This window comes from Myiozetetes cayanensis, unplaced genomic scaffold, assembly GCF_022539395.1.
Source record: "Myiozetetes cayanensis isolate MyiCay16 unplaced genomic scaffold, myiCay2020 scf4, whole genome shotgun sequence".
NCBI lineage: Eukaryota > Metazoa > Chordata > Aves > Passeriformes > Tyrannidae > Myiozetetes > Myiozetetes cayanensis.
In genome coordinates, this window is record NW_026087631.1 from 44,153,801 (window position 1) to 44,175,593 (window position 21,793).

General features: G+C 39.2%; 1 protein-coding gene across 2 annotated transcripts in view; it reads left to right on the top strand.

The window, feature by feature from the left end:
* The window catches only part of ITGA2 (integrin subunit alpha 2), a 67,517-nt gene extending 51,665 nt beyond the window's left edge, over positions 1-15,852 (top strand). For both annotated transcript variants that reach the window (XM_050328572.1, XM_050328571.1), the window contains 9 exons: positions 1,006-1,082; positions 1,176-1,259; positions 4,468-4,570; positions 5,372-5,482; positions 5,969-6,073; positions 6,399-6,512; positions 8,689-8,778; positions 12,189-12,305; positions 13,039-15,852. In XM_050328572.1, coding sequence (XP_050184529.1) covers positions 1,006-1,082; positions 1,176-1,259; positions 4,468-4,570; positions 5,372-5,482; positions 5,969-6,073; positions 6,399-6,512; positions 8,689-8,778; positions 12,189-12,305; positions 13,039-13,128 — 891 coding nt within the window. In that variant the 3' untranslated portion in view covers positions 13,129-15,852. The remainder of the gene's footprint in view (positions 1-1,005; positions 1,083-1,175; positions 1,260-4,467; positions 4,571-5,371; positions 5,483-5,968; positions 6,074-6,398; positions 6,513-8,688; positions 8,779-12,188; positions 12,306-13,038) is intronic.
* Positions 15,853-21,793: the final 5,941 nt, after the last annotated feature.

A 21,793-nucleotide genomic window follows, 5' to 3' on the forward strand; every position in this document is an offset into this window, starting at 1 on the left:
AACCTTTTTTACTGTTGTTTACCCCTAAATCTGCATTTACTGCTGATGAAGATTTCTTAGATTTGACAACAGGGGCATTAAAAGAAGCAAACCAAGGGTTAAACTTCTGTGACTTCCTGTCAGACTAAAGGAAAAAAAGGCTTTCAAAGCACATTTATCACAACCCACAGTTTTCAAATGCTGCTGCAGCAAGGTAACTTTTGGAGGGTGAAGGCTGGGGGCCAAGAAGCATAGAGCATCATGTGCAGGCTGCTGAGAAACTGAGCACAATTCCCATCAAATCCCTCCTACAGCGTGAACCTGGGGTAACTCCCTCACCTGCTCTGTGAATCTCATCTCTCCAAGAAAGCAGTCTGAGAGATGGGTGGCCCACACAGCCTTAGGATAGATCTTACATCTTTTTTTCATATATATCATAAACCTCAGGATATCCATGGTTTTATGAATCTCGTGGTTTTATGGAATCTCTTATTACAGGGCAGAACAGAAACAGGGTTCTAGCCTCTAACACAATCAACTGGAGCAACAAGAAACTTGCTAGAAAGAATAGAAATGTAATAGTCTGTGGTAGGGAATGCAGAATTATATAAAAAAAATTGCATATAAAAAGTTAAGTTCATTCTGAATTTTTAATGGAATTGGTCAAAGTGGACCTGCCACAACAAATGAAAGAAAAGAGTAAACACAAGCTTGTGTCAGTGCTAGAGTTTAAAAGCATGTAATTGAAGGAATCCTCAACACATTTTGTTCCAAATTGTAGCTAGTTGTACACAGTTTTTAAATGCAAATAGCTGTTTATGTAAGATGCCAATGTGTAGGGGAACACAAGAAAAAATCAACTCTGGAGTAGTAAGAAACTACTGAAATATTACAGAGAAATCCGTGGAGAATTCAGATACAGAGGGAGTTCTAGATTGTTGCACATATGAATAATTATGGCGCTATTGGGAAGGCCTTTGGATGTTGCACCATCAACTCAGTATGTGTTCCTTGTCTCTTGCATAGGTATCCTTTGATATTAGCTTTGATTTTAACCTTAAAAATCTTCAGAATGTGGCAGACATAAGCTTTCGTGCATTGAGGTAAAGTATATAATCATATGAAAACAAGTTATGTATTAATACTTTATCTGTACAAAACAATATTATAACACTTAAATGTCTTTTGATGAACAGTGAAAGTAAGGAACAGCAAGAATTGGACAACCAGGTCATCTTATCAATTCCTTTGAGATATGATGCAGAAATTCACTTAACAAGGTATGCTGAATAATGTCAAGAGTAACTGGCATTTTGTCAAGGTACTTGAATACAGTAACAGTCTTGAAAAGCCACTGAAAATATACTGAAGATTTTGGGGGTTTGTTTTGGAAGTCATAAGAAATTCCCACTTCATTAGTAGTAGCAGATTTGTATGTCCTTCCAACATCATGTAAAAAATTATGGAAGTTGTGCATCCACGTTTACCTCTGCATAGTTGTTACAGATGGTCACATGAATGCAATTGGTATAAAAGCCAAACAGTACTTCTAGTCTTGATAATATAAATAATGCAAATAGTATTTACAGTATAATAAGATTGGACCTCTGGGCTTAAATGTAATGACATTGGATCAAACCAGGAGTTAAAATGATCTAAACAAAAGAGCAACAGCACAAGGAAAAATACGCTCCAACCCAAACTCTCAGCAAAGGAAGGGAATTAAAAAAGAAAAAAACTATGGACAACTCTGCTGAACCGAGGCCAAAATTATAAACTTTTTTGCAGTTTGAGATAAAGATTTGAACTAAAATCTGAAGTATATGGCAGATTCCCCCTTGCTGCAGCTGCACTGGCACTGGGAGCTGTACCCCTTGTTTTCCCATGCACCCCACCAGACTCTGGCTCACACACACCCCTTCCCTGCCTGGTGCTAGCCCTTTCCTCTCCTTTCAGAAGGCCAGTTGGCCTGTTCCAAGAGGGAGCATTCACCCTGGGAAGGGTGATTTTTAAGGAGAGGAAGCTGAGTGGGCAGGGGGAGAGAGACGAACAAAAAAATCCCTTTAAGACTGATCTGTATATTGTGCCCTTGAAAGCTCTTATTTTGGGCCCTGGAAAGCCCCCATGATTTGGGATGCACTCAAGCAGTAATTAGTCTGTTCCAAAATATAATCATTTCAGTTACAGTCTAACTTACATTTGAACTGAAACAAAAATACACTGGTTTGACACTTGTATCAAAGTAGGATATTTACTTCTTATCAAAGAAAATATTTACTATCTTTTCCAAGTACTGAATATAGTCTAGGATAAACTATGTGCAGTTACATTTGATGCACTTGGTTACCAATTTCCGGTGAAAAAATTCTTTTGCATCCCAAATCATTAAAAAATTAGTAAATACAAACTGATAGAAAATAAAGAGTAGTTATTCAAAGAATTACAGAAATTTGAAAAAGCAAAAGCTGCTTAAAAATGCACAGCAACAATGGATTTAGGAAACTAATATTCAAGGATCACTATAGCTGTGAGAACTGTTGGCTGCTGTGTAGGATGACTGAGCTGGAATAGGGACTACAGCATAGAAGATAAATGTTATAACCTGCTTTGCAGAAGCAGTTTTGGAGTACTGGAGGCTCGTTGACTTGGTGCACCAGTTCTAGAGTCACGCAGAATTTTGGAGATTATTGCAGAAGAGCATTTGAGTCAGCAGTGCAAGTTCTTTCAACTCCCTGAGAAAGCTGTGCGACCTCATCAGAAGCAGAATGTTTCTAATAAAGGTAGCAGAGGCCCAGAGACTGCAGGATCATCTGTATAGGGACTAGCATAGCAACTTAGGTAGCTTCTTAGGAAATTCAGATGGTGTAAACTTGAATAAGCAAATTTAATTAGCTGAGAAGTATGAACTAAAATGCAGTGTTTCAGAAGAGGCAAGGTGTGGCATCTATAAAAGGAAAAAACAGGGTGTTGAATTCAGGTGCACCTCCTGAGTATGAGAAAATGCAATTTCATATGCAAGTCAAGGCATGAAGGAATACCTTCTACCAGAAAAGGATTATTTATTTTGGAGATAATCAGTCTAAAAGAACTAAATGACGTACATATTAAGCCCTAATATAATTTACATTCTTTGAGTTAGGAAGTATTTATCTGGAACTAAATATAATAGCTGAGGAGCAATACCTTAAAATACAAAGGTTGAGAAAATTTGTTGTCTTGCTGAAGTGAAGCCTTTTTAGGGATAATCTCCAAAGTTTCTAGGAGAAGATGTAGGAATAAGTCTTATAGCTGACTCCTGCAAGGACAAGGACGGTGACACTGTGCATCTTGGAAAGACTGGAGTCTTCAGCAATAAGGAAGCAGAAAATGTGTCATGTGGCTTTTCCTTGGAGTCCCTATGAGGAGGCCCTTCCAGTTAAGGCCCATGGGAGGAAGTATGGAGAATCAAAGAGGATCCACAGTGTGATATGGAGGACCACAACTGATCAGGAAGCACCATATTGAGACTGCACACATGTTAATTTGGGACTGTAGGTGCAGATGTTACCCAGATTAAACACAGAGAGCAGCAATGGTAAAGAGGAGGGATTTGCAGCTTGTATTACAGGAGGAGTTGATGTAAGAGTTGTGATAGCCCCTAATTGGTGTTAACTCACCACCAACTTGCTTTTTGACTGCTCAAATTTGACTGCCTTGTAAAAAAAGCTAATAACGAAGAGCAGACGCAGTTCTGGGATGATTCAGCAGAGGAGCTGCTCACAGGTAGCAGGCATGTGGATGTGATGCGTTGCATAGGGGTGCTTTCATTGTCTTTCAGCATGGTTCCAACTGGATGAGCTCCTTGAGCACCCACAGGCCCTTGCACCATGTCCTTCTGTCACACACATGCTTTGGTGTGCTGAAACCACCCTCACGTTACTTCGGAAATTTGGGATTTTAGACCTCATAATTACTAAAGAAAGTGACCCAGAGAGGACTGAGGGCTATGCGATATGGACCATGTACACAAGCAAGGTGATGTGTGTTTACAAACACAGGCAGTGTGAAAACAAGGCTGCCTGTGGTCTATGACATTAAGGCCCAGGATCTCCGTCAGAGTCTGTTAGTATTTGCCATTATAGGTTTATCCAGGGACCATTAAGGGGGCCCTTTCTGAGGAAGGAGGCAGCTGCAAGGCTGAAAGTTGCAGTTTGTGCCCAGGACAGGAGCTTTGCAATATGGCACTGAAACACTACAGGGTCCAGAAGCCTGAGCAGAGCCTGTGCCCCCCACAGCTCTCCTGTCTTACCTTGACACTCTCACTCCAGCTTTGGGCTTCAGTGAACTGTGTATTTTCTTAGCCAACTTTTTAAAATTCAAACAGCAGTACAAGTGACTGATTTTTCCTCTGACTGTACTTCTGACCTGTTTCACAAAGGAATATCCAGTAACATATGTTTTCAAAGCAGCTGCCAAATTGAAATGTATTGTTTTTTGGTTGTTAACTAGGCTTGCCAACATCAACTTCTATGAAGTATACTCTGGTCATAACATTCCTTCCACTGTGAATAATTTTGAAGATATTGGCCCCACATTCAACTTCTCAGTTAAGGTTAGTAAATGTATTTGGTTCTGGTTCGAGAAGTTGCCTTAGCTCCCTCTGTAGCCTGCTCTCAAAATCTAGTTGAAAAAACATGATTTTGAGGCTTTTGAATAGGTCAAATAAGAAAAAAGATTGTACATAGATGGGGAATAAATGCTTGGAGTCTTCATAAGGTTAAAGATGACATTTGCAATTACTGCACAAGTAGAATGGGGGAGGAATTGGTCCCACACTGTTTACATACTTAGAAGATGGTTAATGCTTAACTTTAGGCCAACTCAGACTGTTTTTTCACAGAGTCTTCTGCCAACTTGATATAGGAAAACAAGTCTTTGCAGGCTGGAACTTTGAAACTTGAAGTTTGGCGAGGGTTAAGTGCTCAAACCAGGTGCAAGAGCTAGCCAAATCACAGCACTTATTACATAACTCAGAAAAAACTTAGATCCAAATATGCAACGTGGAAGAAACTTAAATTATGTTCCATTTACATTCCTGTAACTGCTACTCCAAAGGACTAAACAGGCCTATTGGCTGTGGCAAAATATTTGCTCTTCAAAACATATTTCATGCAGTTAATATGAGCTTTACTAAGGAAAAAGACAGGAACCTGAAGCTATACTGTACTCTTTCTACTTTACTATTCACATAATTTAACTCCTATTGTAGTGTCTTAGTACAAAAAATATTGATGCAAAAGGAGTCCAGATCTTCCATACTCACCCATGATTTCTGATTTTCTTGCAATATCACATAATTTACGCATATATAAGCACAGCTACCTGAATTAACTCCAAGTTATTTGCTTTGCAGGTAACAACAGGAAGTATTCCAATAAAGATGGCATCTGTAAAAATCTATCTTCCAGAACTGACCAGTAAAGACAACCCATTGATGTACCTCACTGCGGTCACCACAGATCAGGTGTAGAACCGAACTGTATTTTAGGGGTTGATCAGTACTATAAACATAATTATTTCCCTTTACAGAATCCATGCCCTTTCTCCTTGTCCCTTCCCCATAAAGGGAGGACCACGATGTGATCACTGTAGTAGCCTATTACTTGCCAGAGGTGGTTACATCCCCAACTGAGTTTTTGTGTGATTCTGGATCTTTTCAGTTTTGTCATTCTCCAAGTTCCTGGAAAAGTTATCCTAAAAATGGAATTTTTAGATTAGGATGAACCCTTGAGGTCCATCTAAGGGAAAAAAAAAAAAATCACCTTAAAAGCCATTTAATTCTGACCGGAACTACATACAGTCTCTCTTAGGTTCCTAAAGAGTTCAGTGTTATATAATTCAAGTCAAGCCTTTCACAGCCACCATCTCATCCCAGAAGTGTATATTGTTAAGATGACTATAAATTCCTGAGTATGATGTTATCCAGTCTCATTCCTGCCATCTTTCCTAGGCCAGAGGTGTTACTTGTGAAGCTCAGATAAATCCACTGCAAATAAGTAAAAGACCTTATTCTCCATCTTTCACAAAAGAGAACTTCAGAACTTCCAAAGAACTGGTGAGTAAGACTCTGGCTTGCAGTAAGCAGGACAGGGATGGAGAGCTGATCCTCATAAGCCCCTTGCTGTACTTGTGAGGAAAGCTGTGATGGGGTGGCATTCTGCATTTGCAGTGCAGGAGTTCAACCTATGGATGTTTTCACCCATACTACATCTGCTTTACATAGAAGAAAACGTGCACATTCTTCTCACCCTGCAAGCACTTAATTTGTAGGCATAGAATGGCAAAAACAAGGGCAAAAAAGTCTGGATGTTAAAGGAATATTTTTTTAAAATGTATTTTTAATGCATGTTCTTACCTCTTCTTGCTTCTTCCCCTGGAAGAACTGTAAGAATGTGAAGTGCAGTGTCATCACATGCAAACTGGAAGACATTATGCTGAAGGGAGAGTACTTTGTGAATGTGTCCACCCAAATCTGGAATGGAACCTTTGCTGCTGTGAGTATCAGCTGCATCTTTATGAGGGATGCAATACTCAAAGTATATCAGAACTCCTAATAATATTCAAAGTTCAATAAAGAAACCTTACAATTTAGAATAACCTTCCTTTACTTCCCATTGGTCTGGGTGTTTTTCCAGATTGAAAACTTTAGAATCTAAAAGTAAAGTAGTGAGGCTGCATAACAGAGCTGGTAAAACTTCAGTGCAGCACACAATCTAAGAAAGTACTGTGATAATGCAACCTTAATAGCTGCAAAAACCATTTCCTACATCTGTTAAATTCATTCAAGAGAAACTACAGTTTCCACAGAGTTCATCATAGGAGAGCAGAGTACAATCTTCTGAGTATATTGAGTATCATCATAGCCTCTCAAATAATGGTGCTTTGAGTTTTTGAACATCACAGCCTACATAGTGATCATTTTAAGTCACATCAAAATGCATTGTTAGTGCTGCCAGTTTTACGTGTTACAAAAATTGTGGAAAACATTTTTAATTGATTTTTTCTTTTTATTAGAGTAGGTGACAAAGAAACAGTCCAAGAGACCTATAGGATGCTTAAAAATATCTATCAGTAATATCTTGGCTTTCCCATTTTAAATCACCATGTGTCCTCTGGGTTATAACTCATCCTGAGTTAACAGACTTTTGAAGTTAGACCATGTTTGCTTCTTAGCTAGGCAACCAACCAAACAGTCTTGGAGTCCTGGGTTTGCCTAGAGCATCAAGAACATGACGCACTCTCCTTAGTTTGTCTGGCAAGTCTTGTGGCAGGTATTGACATTTAACAGCAGGGCTGTTGTCAGCATTCAGCTCTTGAGAGGAAAAGGTCAGGTTGATATTGCAAAGTGCATTATGCAAGTGTGCAACAGAAAGTGTCTGTCTTTAAAGTTTGTATTTTTTAAATCATCTGGGTCAAGACCTTTTGTTAGTACAGAGCCAGGGGAGACCTGAACAAAAGGTTGCTACCCTCACAAGAAAGTGAGTGGAAATAATTTGTTTACTACTGGCTGAATAATTTGTTTACTACTGAAATGCGAGTTTTCCTTGCATTTCCCATTTTGTAATTTTATATTTGATTGTCAAACTTCAAATAATCTTGAAAGCACTCACTCGGTAGTGCACATCATCAACCGTTTTATTTAGTGGCAATCAGCCATTCTTCAAGAAGGGCATAGTGAGCTTGCAAGTACCTGCTAAGCAAGGAAAAGATGTGTTTAGGAATTGAGGTTCCTTGAGTAGCACTAAGATGGATTTCTAAACTTTTAGGTGTGCAGAACAGACCACTTGGGCAGATGGCCACAGCGCAGAGGTACAATAACTTACGGTCAGGGGCAGTCAATTTGGTGTGTGTGAGCTGCTGCAGACCCACGATTGCCCATATTTCCTGTGTCAAGCCTGTGGTACCTGCCCATGCCACAGAGGAATGGCTGAGGAGGCAAAATGCATTTGGTTCAGCAGGCAGGTGCTCCTGTGCTCCCACGAATCTGAGGCCATTCCTGGTGCTATAGGAGAAAAGCAGCAGTGAGCTGTTGGTGCCTGCTTTCCTCCCAATACATCCACAGAGGGAAGTGGGATCTGGCACAAGGTCCCTTTTCAAATGGGAATTGGCTTAAGATTTTTGTCGTCTTCTCTGTTTAAGCTGAGAGAGCCATGTCAGGATATGAGAAGTGGAAACACATAGTGATAGGAAAAAAATAAATGGGGAAAAACAGAAGCATTGGATAGAGGTGAGGGAGGGGAGTAAAAGAACATCCAGTTTCCATTTCTTTCAAAGGCCAGAGATTTATTCCCATCTGTCTTCTGTTGCTGTCTCCCTTTCTCACTGTTATTTTTCCTCATCTCTTCCCTGCTAGCAGCAGTGACAACTTTGAAATAACTATAAAAAGGGTTATATAAACAATTCCTTCTGTTTTTCTTGAACTGTATGTTAAAGAAAGAAAAAAACCAGTTCCCCAGTGTCATTGCTAAGTGTGGATTACTGATACTTTGTTACTTTGATGTATGTGGTAGCGAGGGACAAATAAAAAGAGAATTTTAATATTCTTAATACTGTGGGTTCTTTCTGGTTCTGATCTTCATTTCAAAACAAGAGAATCATCTTAGGATGTCTGCATTCTAAATGATTTGCCTTATAACAGAGCTTTACAGTTGTTTTAATCTTTTCTTTCAGTTAACTTTCCAAAAATTACAACTCTCTATAGAAGCAAAAATTGATACACATAACCCTGAGTTATTTATAATTGGAGAGAATACCCTAACTGTAAGTGACAGATAAGTATATTTTTTCAACTTCTCTTTTACTGTATTAAAGTGATGATTTTAATTTTCAGTGTCTTTTAGGAGTACATAGCAATTTGATTGTGTAGAACTAATGTATATTTCTGACTGTATAAAACCTCCCTTAAGTTACTAAAATGTTTTCATTTCAGCTAACTGCTATATAAACTAGACCTAGTTAAAACCTGCAGGTCTCAAATAAATTGTAGAGCTATCAGAAAAAGTCAGTTAGAAACTTCTGAAATTCGTATAGCATCCTGTTTATGAAAGGATGAAAATTTGGACTTCTTTCTGCAATGGACTTAATTGTTGTAGATAAATGAGCTCTGGAAAACATGTTTGCAAATGTGATTTATAGTGTTGCTTACTTCTGTAAGCATATATGGTTTGATGTTTCTAGACAAATGTTTGGCACAGGTCTCCAGAAAATATACTTAATTTCATTTGTAAAAGAGTGTAGAATATTTTTAGCATTTGGAATGGCTGTCATATGGACACTGTGGACACAGCTAATCTCAAGAGAAGTCTCCAAGCCACTGCTTTATTAGTACAGAATTCTTCTGCTACATTTTCCATCTGCTATAAACAAACATAGAAAACACTTTAAGAATAAAGTAGCAGTGTGGTACTGGTGTAAAAAAAAAAAAGGATACCTTATTCTCTTGGTCTGTCTTGAGAGAAACACCTTCCATTTGCAGTACTATCTTAAGATTTCTTTTTACAGGATTTAGTAGCCTGTTTTATCCATAGAAATAATCAAGGCCATCAAAGACCAAAATACAAATTAGTAAATGAGTCAAATATCTGTGAGAATATGTAGCATAGACTATTCGAAGACAATGGAGGATCCAATTAAGTATGTACAAAGGCTATTAGTATTGTTCTGTCTCACTGTGGTAAGACCATAATCCAGTACAATTTCTAGTCACTGGTTTCTCATGGATCACACCATTTCTCGTGAAGAACCTCTAAGTAAACCTGTAATCAGGAAAACCTCCAGTTCCTGAAGAGCAAAGGATGTATGTATGGAAATATGTTCTGTAAATAATGCCCTGTTTTTGCAGAAAAATTACATGCCAGTATTTTAAGTGTTCTGAGTGCTTCGGCTTTGTGGCGTGGTGTTATTTCTGTAGGAGATGAAACTCATTCATACATAATGCAAATATTCCAGGTAACTGCACAGGCTTTTTAGGTACCTCATAAAACGTGTATTACTAATTATTTTTCCACACTTGGAGCATGATACTACCAAATCTACATTAGCAGCAGTTCTGTTGGTTATTTCAGGAGAACTAGAATTTAATTATTTGAATGACAAATAAAAGTTAATTCATCAGTCAGCCATTGATACATATGCAGCTGGGACTTCAACTTTGAGGCAGTGGCTGAACAGACCCTGAAAGTTATCCACAGGTTCCTAAGAAACACCTTAGCTTTTGACAAGGCTTACAGCTTGATCCTTACTGAAAAGCCTTTTGCTCTGTGAGAAGTCTTGATAAATGTACCAAGATTGTGGAGGTACGTTCTCTCGAGGTCAGACAGTTTGACACTTCAGTCATGGAGTCATTACCCAGCACCGTACATACTTCTTGTCAGGCCAACAGAGGTATCCAATCTGCCCTTCATACTGCCTTCAGTACAACACAGTGCAGGAACAACCTTATTTCCGTACTGACCTTATTAATTTAGATGTGCATGCTAGAATTCATCTGACTTCATGTCTGCATTAGTCATCCGCATTAGAGTTAGCCATTCTATAAACCTTAATCCATAGAAAGAATAGGTATTTCTGAAATGAAATTCATCTCACCTTAAAGATGATCCTGAAAATAACTAGAGTGAATTAGGCCCTAAGAGAGCCTGTCTTCCTTTAGAAGTCAAGTAACAGTACTGTAGATACAACAGTAGATGAGGTAAATCCCAGTCATGGTGTCTTATTGAAGACAGTTTAACTTCAGGCAAGGTAATTTTTTCTTAGGCATCAATTTTCGTTTCCAGCAGTGCCACTTCACTGTTAATCAAATGGAGAAGCCATTACTAGGCAAACTGCATATACGTATGAAATTGGCTTTTTAGATTGGATGAGCTAGGTTGTTTTTTAGCCAAATGAATGAATATTGCCTTGTGATGCTATATGGGGACGTTGCTTAGGTATTTTTGCATAAAAGCTTTCAGATTTTTTCCAAGTTGGAAAGAACTACCAGCTGGAGGACAGGACACTAACCTGCTAGAATCATCATTATGGGCATTTGGTTGGCAAATACACAAAGCCATCCTGCCTCAGTGAAATGAATACACACAGCCACACCTAGCACAACACTGGAGCTTTCCAGCAGAAATTGCTTAAATCACTGAGATGTCATTCCAGTGCAAGTTTCCCAGAAAGCTTAAGATTAAATTACACCAGACAAATGCACTGGACAAGCAACCCAGAGAAAGTAAACCAGTGTGACTTATTTTATCATGTTTCAGGAAGGAAAAAAAACCTTCAGCTAAATGCATGTCATTCCAAGATTAAATCCAAAGATTTGACAGTTCATAAATATTACAGCAATGTCTCTCTGAGCAACAAGGTTATATGTAAATATATATTTGGTTATACCTAATCTAGCTAGATAGGGTATCACCTGAAAACTAACTTCCAGACATCGTATGCTCTTCTGGGACTTCTCTGGTATTGCTTGTAGTCCAGTGTAAGTGTACTAGAAGGGCTCCTGTTTGACCCATACATCTTACAGCACATTCATTCAGTTGACTCAGAAGCACACAGATTAACATGAGATCTACCAAGCTGTTAGTGGTTTCACAGGAGGTAGGAAGAACAGGGAAGGGAGGTACCCGCCCAGCAGGAGGGTTGAAATTTCAGCAGGTGCAGTGAGTGCATGATAGTGTCCAGCCTCAGTGATTAGTACTGCCTCCTACAGCTGCCCACCACAGATAATGGGCTCTGACAATGCTTGGTGGAAAGTAGTTCTTCAGCTGACACTACAGAGGTCTGTTTTTGAGCAGATGGGGCTGTACACCAGGCTGTTCTCCACCTTCATGTAGGTATGTCTGGTTCATGCAGTGATGGTATGTCTGTGCACTATGGGGACAACTTTGAAAGGCCTCCTGTTAATGGAGAGGCAGGAAGCTGTCAGGAAGAGGTTGTTCTCTGCCTGATACGTATCACCAGGAATGAGGAGGGCCCCTAATCCTTACCTAGCACTGCTGTGTGCCATGGTGGTGCAACCAGGCACCCATGGACACCAGTGAACAGGCTGTAATTGCTTGATGTGTTCTAGTCATTGACCCTGGAATGTGTGGGTCCAGCCATTCTTGATCTTTGGTTTACAAATCCTACTTCATATGCAGTTAAAATTAATCCTTAATGCACAATCTCTCTGCTTTCAGATCCCAGTTACAATAATGAAACCAGATGAGAAAGCTGAGATACCAGTCGGTGTTGTGATTGGCAGTATATTGGCAGGACTCCTCTTGCTGTTAGTATTGGTTGCTGTTTTGTGGAAAGTAAGTTTATATTCTTAAAAACAAAAAGGGATAAATACATTGGGCTGTTTTCTCTGGAAACTCTCTTCTCTGGTGTGGAACAAAACCGCATTTGCAGTTTGATGGCGTGAATAATACTTCATTGGCATTACACCCTTGATGTATTTTAGAATGGTTTGTGAAATGAGTCCTCATAGAAACCAGCAACATGAAGATGATAAATGAGTTGCCAGTTGTTCAAAACAGTGGCATTCACTTTTTTCCTTTTGACACTGTCTGCCTCCTTCCATAATACCCTAGCTGAACTCTGAATGCCCATGATATTCCCAGTGGACAAGGCTGGGGATTAGAAGTAAAGAGGGAGAGGATATATCTCAACAGACAAAAGAACAGAGAAAGAGCAAGGGCAAAAAGTCATTTACAAAGGATACCTAGATAAAGGGGCGAGGGAAGTTCTTCTGTGTGCATTGGTGTTTGAAGGGCTCTTTGGCACACCGAGGCAGCATGGAGATGTCTATAATCTTGTCAGGGAGACAAATATCTAATCAGCACTGCTGTTCTGGTATTTAGTTGCACAAGGCAGGAGTTTATGGCACAGATCTTTCATTTTAGAGGCAAAAATTGTCTACAAATCCAGCTCAGTAGTGTGTGCATGCACACATGTGCACTTCTACCATCACAGTATTTAGCTTAACTAAGAAATGAACTATCAACGACTGACTGCAGTGTGCTGTTATTTTACTACTTCTCACAGCTTGGCTTCTTCAAGAGACAGTATGAGAAAATGACACAGGATATAGAAGATGTTGATGAAATTGCAGAACTCACAAAGGACAAAGACTGAAGAAGATGAGTTATGTGGATAAAGAGGAAATCTGAGCTACCAACAGTAGTTGTGATCCAGTTGGTTCTTCAGCTGGAGTGCCTTAAAGCTTAGTGACATTTAAACATTTTTAATGGAAGTGTCTTTATAGATGAAAATATTTTCAGATTCTACTCTATTATAAGAGTAACTGCAGGACAGTTTGTTTTTTTCAAAAATGACTTATAGTGCCTTTTCTAGTAAATTTTTGCCTTTCAAACAAACTTAGCCCTTAGAACTGGCAGGTCCGAAGTATACAGTAACATACTGTGCCAGCAACCTTTCTCTTGATCCACTGCAGAGTGAAACAGAACAATTTATTTCAGATTATTGTGGAACAGCATCAATTCGTAATTCAGTTGACAAGTACCATATGTGTAAAGGACATTTTCTATTAAGTTGATGATGAATGTGTGGTGAATACTGCTTCCAGACTGGGAGAAGAAAACTTATTTTTTCATTGACTAGCTCCATCCTTATTGTTTTAGAAAAACAATTTCCACCAGCAAACCTTTGTCTTAATAATCTAAAACTGGGAACTGTGTATGAATATGTCTGTCTGGGTGCTACAGGACAACTGGTTGGGCAAAGTGTTCCAAAAGTTCACCATATTTCTTGCACTAAGGTCACAACTACATTACTGAAGGATATTGTTTTGGGGAAATACTGCCAAATGGTATGTATAACTGCCTTCTCTATACTTTCTCTCTGAGAAGAAACTATGAATTTCATAATGGTTTTCAGATTTCATCTTTAGAAGCACTACCATTACTGTTAGGCTGGGCTTTACGCTCTCAGTCCCTCTGACACCAGTTTGGCTTTTGACAGAAATAAGGAAGACAGTCAAGATCTTGTCTTTAATTCTGTACTGAAAGATTTTGCAAGACTAAGAGTAAAAAGTGAACTAGAGGGGATAGATGACTGAGGAATTACGCATGTTATAAAAGGGGATAGTGAAGATCTAAGGTCTGTAAAATGTTTACTGCACTTAAATTCTTAGCATCTCAGTGCCCTCCAGGAGACCAAAGTTCAATACAACTTCCTTACCTGTCACATTTGGTCCCACCTGTTCATGTCTTGATGAACTTTTGTTTTTTACAGTGAAGTACTGTAGTGCTCTGGAAGGAGCTCTAAGCACAACACTTGGGTGACTTTGGTTGGACATCTCAAGTTTATCACATGCTGTTATGCTGCCTGGTTATAATGAAAGCTCAGTCTATCTTAGAAAGACTCATGCTGTAAGACTGGAAACAGAGGAACTCTCTCTCTCCTGGTTGGCAGTTACACTTATAATTGATTGTGAGAGGAGATGTGTATGTTTTCCTTGTGTATGCTGCCATGCAATTGAGATGTGTTTCCAAATCGGGGTGATTTACTTGAACAAGAGTAAAACATTCAAATGTGCCTGATTTGACCTGAAGTCATGTTTTCTTTTCCTCAGAGATAGATTGTAATTATGCTTAGGCACTTTTCATTTATTTTCTGAGGGACTAGGCTTGACCACATTTGAACGTTTTACTCAATTTTTTTTAATCAGTAATCAGTCAGAAGCCAACCATCTCTTGGCAAAAAAACAGCTTCATTTGCAGCAACAGCTGGATTGTGCTCAGTGTAGTTTTATATGTGTTTTGGATTTATTTTGTATCTATGAAATGTTATATTTTGTGGTTTTGTTTTTTGGGTTTTGTTTTTTTTTTTTTTTTTTTTTTTTTGTTTGTTTTGTTTTTTTTTTTAAAAAGCAATTACATAATCTAAAGAATATGCTCCTGACTTTTAATTATAAACCTTGAGGGCAAATGCTCAGAAAGTAAAGATAAAAATTTGTCTGCCTCAATTCTTGTGTAAACTTCTGTGGAAGAAAACAAACTGTACAGCCATACATGTGGGAAGTTCCTACATAATCAGGGTCATGCACTTCAGGGCAGAGAGGGAATTTCACAATGCACCAGATGGCAGAATGTTTCATTTGCAGTGCTGCCTTCAAGGGAAATTCAGTCAGATTTCCTTCTTCCGCCTTCGGTGGGAGGTACAGGTCAATATCCAACATGCAACTTCTTTGGGGATTTAACAGTTTATCAGCCAGGTAGCAAGGATTCAGTTCACTAGTCTTCACTGGGTTTTATTTTGACCCAGACAACAGGATTTTCCCCCCAACCTGGAAACAAGAGTTTTTTTGTATCCTAACCACTTCAAGGTGTTAGTTTATTTTCCTTTTACAATTAATACTTAAGTGGCTAATTCAGTTTTTGTGATGGTGAGTCTATTGCACTTTTAAGTTGGCACAGCTGCAAATAATACTGGAAATATTATGTATATCTTGTATTGTGTGTGCAAGGTTTTTTTTTTTTTAAGATTACTTTTTTAAAACAGCATGTTTTAAATATTCTGAAATTTTGAGCTTTAGCATGTGCTTTTGTTTGTGCTTGCAGCAAGAAAAGTCAGCAATACATTCAGCAAACTCAAGTTGCATCTGATTCTGGTCTTGAAATCTAGCTGCTGATTTCCTGAAGTACTAGAATCAAGTCCAAAATCAGAGTTGGTTTCATATGAGCCTATGTATAAATTTGAGATATACAAGAGAATTTATAATAATGTTGACTTCTAAAAGCTAGTATGTAAGCTCTATGGGAGCAGGGACTGTATCACTATGATGCCTCTCTGAGGGCCTAACAGCGTTACTCCAATAAAACCAAGACTACTGCTGAACACAGACTCATTTATTTTTAAATAGCACCCTAAAGCAAAGCAATGCTACTGAAAAAAAAAGCACCGCATAAAATGGAGCCAAGTGTCTTTGTTCCAGTGCATACAGTGAGAATCCTAAGAGAGATTACTCTGCTAGCTATACAGAGAAGCTGGACTTGGAAGTCTTGTAGATCATAGCCAGGAGTATAACACTATCAGTAAACTATATTGTAGTGTAAATCAGCTCAAATTAGTGTAAAATATTTGAAAAGCTCTAGTTGAATAGATGGTGTTAAAACAGTACCACAGATAGGCCTTCCTATAAACACGGGGTTATCATCACTGGCATCTAAAATTGTATGACATACTGCCAGTCTTTGCACTTCTTGCTATTTACAGAACTGGTCAGCAGTAGCATGTCATGCCTGACTCTGGCCACTCCCCACCATACCCTGGAAAAGCTGAATTCAACATTTCAGCAGGAACAATGTGACAAAGGAAGAGAGGGAGGAACTTGGCTATTAATAGAAAGAAGATAGAAGATGGTATTGTCAGTAAGTACCACTTGAAAATTAGCCTCTTTCACAGAGCTTTTTATTTCCACTTTCAACTCCTCCATACTTTTAACAACAGTACATAAACTTTCAGGTAGGCTACCAACTTTAACACTTCCATAACACAATACCAGACAAACCTAATCTTAAGGCACAAAACTCTGTATTTCACCAAGTTTCAGTGTTACGCAAAATTAAAAGCCAGATTCCTTAAATATGCTTTATTCCTTAAAAAATGCTTTTGACTGAGGTAGAGTTAGTTTTCTTGGCAGTAGCTGATATGAGGCTGTGTTTTAGATTTGTGCTGGAAACAGTACTGATAACATGGGGATGTTTTAGCTATCACTGAGCAGTGCTGACACAGGGCCAAGGCCTATTCTGCTCCTCACCCCTCCTACAAGGAGGCTGGGGCTGCACAAAAATTTGAGAGGAGACACGGGGATATCCCATCCCATTCCATATGGTGTCATGCTCAGCAAATAAAGCTGGGGGAAGTAGAAGATAGGGCAGGGTGTTCAGAATGATGGCATTTGTCTTCCTAAGCCATGGTTAAACATGACAGAGCTCTGCTTTCATGGGGACAGCTGAACCTGCCTGCCGATGGGAAGTGGTGAATCAATTCCTTGTTTTGCTTTACTTGCATGAGTGTTTTTAACTTACCTTATTAAACTGTCTTTGTCTTGACCCACAAGATTTCTGTTTTACACTTTTTATTCTCTGTCCCATCCCACAAGGGGCAGAGTGAGCAAGTGGCTGGGTGGGGTTGGATTGCTGACTGGGGTTACAGCCCAGGGTATTTTACACTTTACATCCAAAAATGAGTTACAGCAAAAGCTTGCAAGTTATAAAGAAAATGAAGGTATGAAAATGCCTCTCAAAATCCATAGCTAACTGCCTCAACTTTTTATTGCCTTTAAAGGTAATTAAGTGTACATTTTCATTGCCTCAGAGCACTTGGGTCCTATCTTTAAAGTCAACCTTTCTGTTCTCATTTATGGTGAATTATTTGTATGGAATCACAGGCTTTGGTATGCTAGCAGGTTTTAAAATGTTTGCCTCTTAAAATACTTGAAATGGAACATTTAAAAGAGAACTGCTATAAAGATACATCAGGATGCTAACACTTGAGAAGGTCAATTTTATGCTTTGTTTTTTAGAAAAAAGGCCTAGGGTAATCAAAGAAATTAGTAATTTATAGTCATCAGCCTGTTCTGAACTCTTCCATCACCTCGACAGGACAGTTAATAGAAAGGTTCATGGCTGAGTTTTTCAGAGCATTTTAAGAGCAAAGGGCAGCACTGTCTGCTTTCACAGACGATTTGTTAATAATTAGATTTAGCAGTTCTTTCAATGTTTTTGAAGGAGCAAATGAATGTGCTAGTCTATGAAGCTACAAATTACTTGAAAAGCTGTGGGAAAAGTGAGCTGAAATGACAAAAATCTAGTTTAAAGTTGAACAATCTAAAGGCTTCATTCCTGAGAGCAACAATGGCACTTCCATGAATAACAGCCGAAGCAAGGGCCTGTACTTCCCAGCACAGCCTAGCACCTGTGCAGACCAGGGCCCGCTCTGCCCACTCAGCCATCTCTCGGCTGCCATCTCCTGGGTAGGCGCCTTATAACACAGCCCCCTTCCCCCACACAGCTATTTTATGGCAATCCATTGCGTATTGTTTTCATTGTATGCATGAGGCCGAGCTCCTCTTGAGAACAGAGTAGAATGATCAAAATCAGGAAAGGAAACTCTTAAAGGCTGGTATACGGATGTTCAGATAGACAGAGGGATGGATCAGTATATTCAAATGTTGTCAGCCAAGACTAAGACATCTTCTAAGGAAAAATTCATGCTCTGAAGATAATGCACTTCCCTTCCACAGACAACCCTCATCTGGCAGATTTCTACAAGAATCACATAATGACCCTCTGGTCTGCAGCATTTGCTCCTGGGAACATCTCTCTGCACCGGAGCAACTAATGTGACACACCTGGTAGAGTCACAGAGGGAGTGGCATTACCCTCCCCTGTAGACAAGGCAGAGAAGCGCCTGGACTCATTTCAGAAAGCTGGGACTTCCTTGTATATTTAACTGCAGCTGCCTATCATCCCACTCAGTGGACCTACCCATAAGACAAAGTAGCCTTCACCCAGCAGTGTAGTCCTGCATGTATGGATAGTGGGACATGTGCAGCCACATTTTTCCCTAATATACACTGTGACACAGCTGGGATTCATCCTCTGGCCTGGAAATTTGGAAACACTTCTGGGTTGCTCCAGATATAGCCTTAGGCAGCTACCTTAGAACACAATGATCTGCCCTAGCAGAAAGGGTAGCCCTACAGAGGGAGACAGAACACTGAGTTTGGAGTATGGACTTAAATTTCAGCAAGATACATTTTACCTCTTAATTATGCACAACATCACTCCTAGAGGCATTTCCATTTTGCTTTGAGATGCCAGCTGAAGAACCCAAAGTTACACAAGATCGATACATCATTGTTCCAGAACAAAGCAGTACTTGCCTCATGCACAGCTAGGGACACAAAATGACATTTCATTGTTTTTACCAAGGCAGCATACACACATTGTAACACTCAGCTGTGACTCAGTACAACATCTCTTCCATTCATTGTTCCTGGTCACTGTGGGGAAGTACACAATTATTCTCTCTCTTCTTTTCTGCACCCTCCTTCACAGCTGCATTGCTGATGGGGAAGGTGCACTTAAGGTCACCCTGGAGAAATCTTCCAGGACACTGCAGCACTAGAGAGGCGCTAGGGCAACACATGAAATGCCCCTAGTAGAAGTTGACCATTTCTCTCTATCTGAGCACAGCAGCAGTATGCAAGCACTGCATAGGTTTTACTTCATTCATAAAACATCCACTAAAGGACAAGCTAAACATTTATTTTTGTGAACTTAATACACTAATTAGTTGCATGGTAACAGCAAACATGAACATGGAAAACTGAACACTAAAAATGGTAAAGGTCATGTTATTTCTTTCTCTTCTAAAGAGAAAAAGAATTATTTGACAGAGGAAGTGATCTGTGCTCAAGATTCTGTACAATTGCCAGTAAAAGCGACATTCAAACAGCAGAGGGCTTCTCTCCAACCTCCAAAACAAAGGAAAACTCAATCTTGAACTTGCTCAGCTCTGCCTAGATAATAGGGCCCACATGGTTTGTAGGGTGTGTATATGTAAGCACGCAAGGAGTAGCTGCTGTCCTGCAGAGGATGGACTCACTTCCACTGAGGAAAGTGCATCACTAAGTTGATAAGCAGAGTTTACCGATGTTTCTGCCTGAAGCTGTATGTTTCATTATGGTTTACTTAATTTAGATACAGTAACTAAGTATTAAAACTGATTGAAATCCCTGAGGAAATAAAGATCACCTGCTTTCCTCATTTTACTCTGTGCAACCAGCAGCTGCTGTAGATTTTTACTGCAGACACAATGAAGCAGATTATAGAGCTGAGGCTTCAGTAGTCTGTCCTGTAATGGTCACAGAACGGTTTCGGTTACAGATCATTAATTTCCAACCCTTCTGCCATTAGCAGAGACATCTTCCACTAGACCAGGTTATTCAGAGCCCCATCTGACTTGGCCTTGAACACTTCCAGCCATGGGGCATCCACAACTTCTCTGCCTCACCAGCTTCACAGTAAAGAATTTCTTCCTTATATCTAATCTAAAGTTACCCTTGCTTCAGCTTAGGGCCCCTTGCATATCACTACATGCCCTGGTGGAAAGTCCCACTCCAACCTTCTTTTAAGTCCCCTTTCAATACTGGAAGGTGCTATAAGGTCTCCCTGGAGCCTTCTCCAGGCCGAACAACCCCAGTTCTCAGTCAGTCTTAGTAGAAGACATGCTCCAATCCTCTGATCAACTTAGTGGCCGTCCTCTGGATGCATTCCAACAGGTTCACATCCTTCTTTTGTTGGGGTACTCCATGTGGTATCTCATCAGAGAAGAGCAGAGGGACAGAATAACTCCTCTGACCTGCTGACCACACTGCTTTGGATGCAGCCCAGGACACGGCTTTCTAGGCTGCAAGCGCACGGTGCCGGGTCATATTGAGCTTTTTGCTTTGAAACACCCCCAAGCCTTTCTCCCCAGGGTTGATCCTGATGCATTCTCCACCCAGCCTATACTTGTGCTTGGGATTGCCCTGATTCAGGAGCATGACCTTGCACCTGGAGGATTTATAACTATATATGATACAAGAGCAAACTGAGCAAATAATTTTACTTTACATTATTTCCTTTCCCTTGTATCTCTCATTTACACTGATAATGATGACTAGATAAAAATGCCTCTCACCATTAGTAAAAAAGGCCATACACAATTGGATCTTGATTAGCATCTAAATGCTATATGGCACAGTACAATAACATAAATAAAATTACCTTACTCAAATAGGCAGACCATTGTTTCCAGTGGAAGCAGAGGCATATTATGTCAGTTGGTTTAAACAGGTTTCAAAACCGTAATAAGAGAAAAACTGAATTAAAATTAAATCATAATATAAATGCATATATGGACTGTAGTAAGTTCAATAGACTCACTTTTCTTTGAAAAACTACTCATTTTTAATGACTTCTAATCCTAACACATATAAAGTCCAATTACTAAAATTAATTACACTACAGTTATCTATTTGTAATAATAGGTGGGGGGTTTTTCTTGCAGCCATACAATTACACAGCCAAGAATCACCTTCAAAATTAATTATGTCTAGACATCATTAAGTAGTTACAGGTTGGCATGTTATTGCTAATGCAAGTTTGTTGCTGGTAGAGTATTACATCTAATTTTGAATCAAGGTCTGTCCATATTTTTTTTAATGCAATAGACTTGTAGTATCAGCTGCACAGTAAAAATGTTTCTGTGAGACAGACCTACTGGAACATAACCACTACTAAAAAGTTAATAACTCTGGGGCATAGTTTGTATTTTCTTCATCTGTACCAAAATATTTCATCTACTTCAAGTAGCTTTCATGTTACAAGAATGTCAAAATAGAATAAAGCTTGCAAACTGATTCTACAGTCATATAAAATTAAACCTGTCAGGACATTTTTAAGATTAAAAAAAAATGCGGTTGTCCTGCAGTGACCTCCCATGCAGACAGAGGACACAGACTACCAATGTAAAAACAGTAGAGTAGTATATATCACAGAGCAGTCTAAATACCTTGCTACCAAGAATTTTAGGGAAGATTGTTTTAAAAACTGCCTCCATGTTAAAATGCACAAAAGGGTGATTTCAAAGGATAGTCAAGAACACTTTAAAACCCTAATTAATACTCATTCATATCACTCAGTCCAAATGAAATTATTCAAACATCTATTATAACTGCTTAGAAACACATAGATTCTCTGTAAAAACCACTCAAAGGTAAATATGC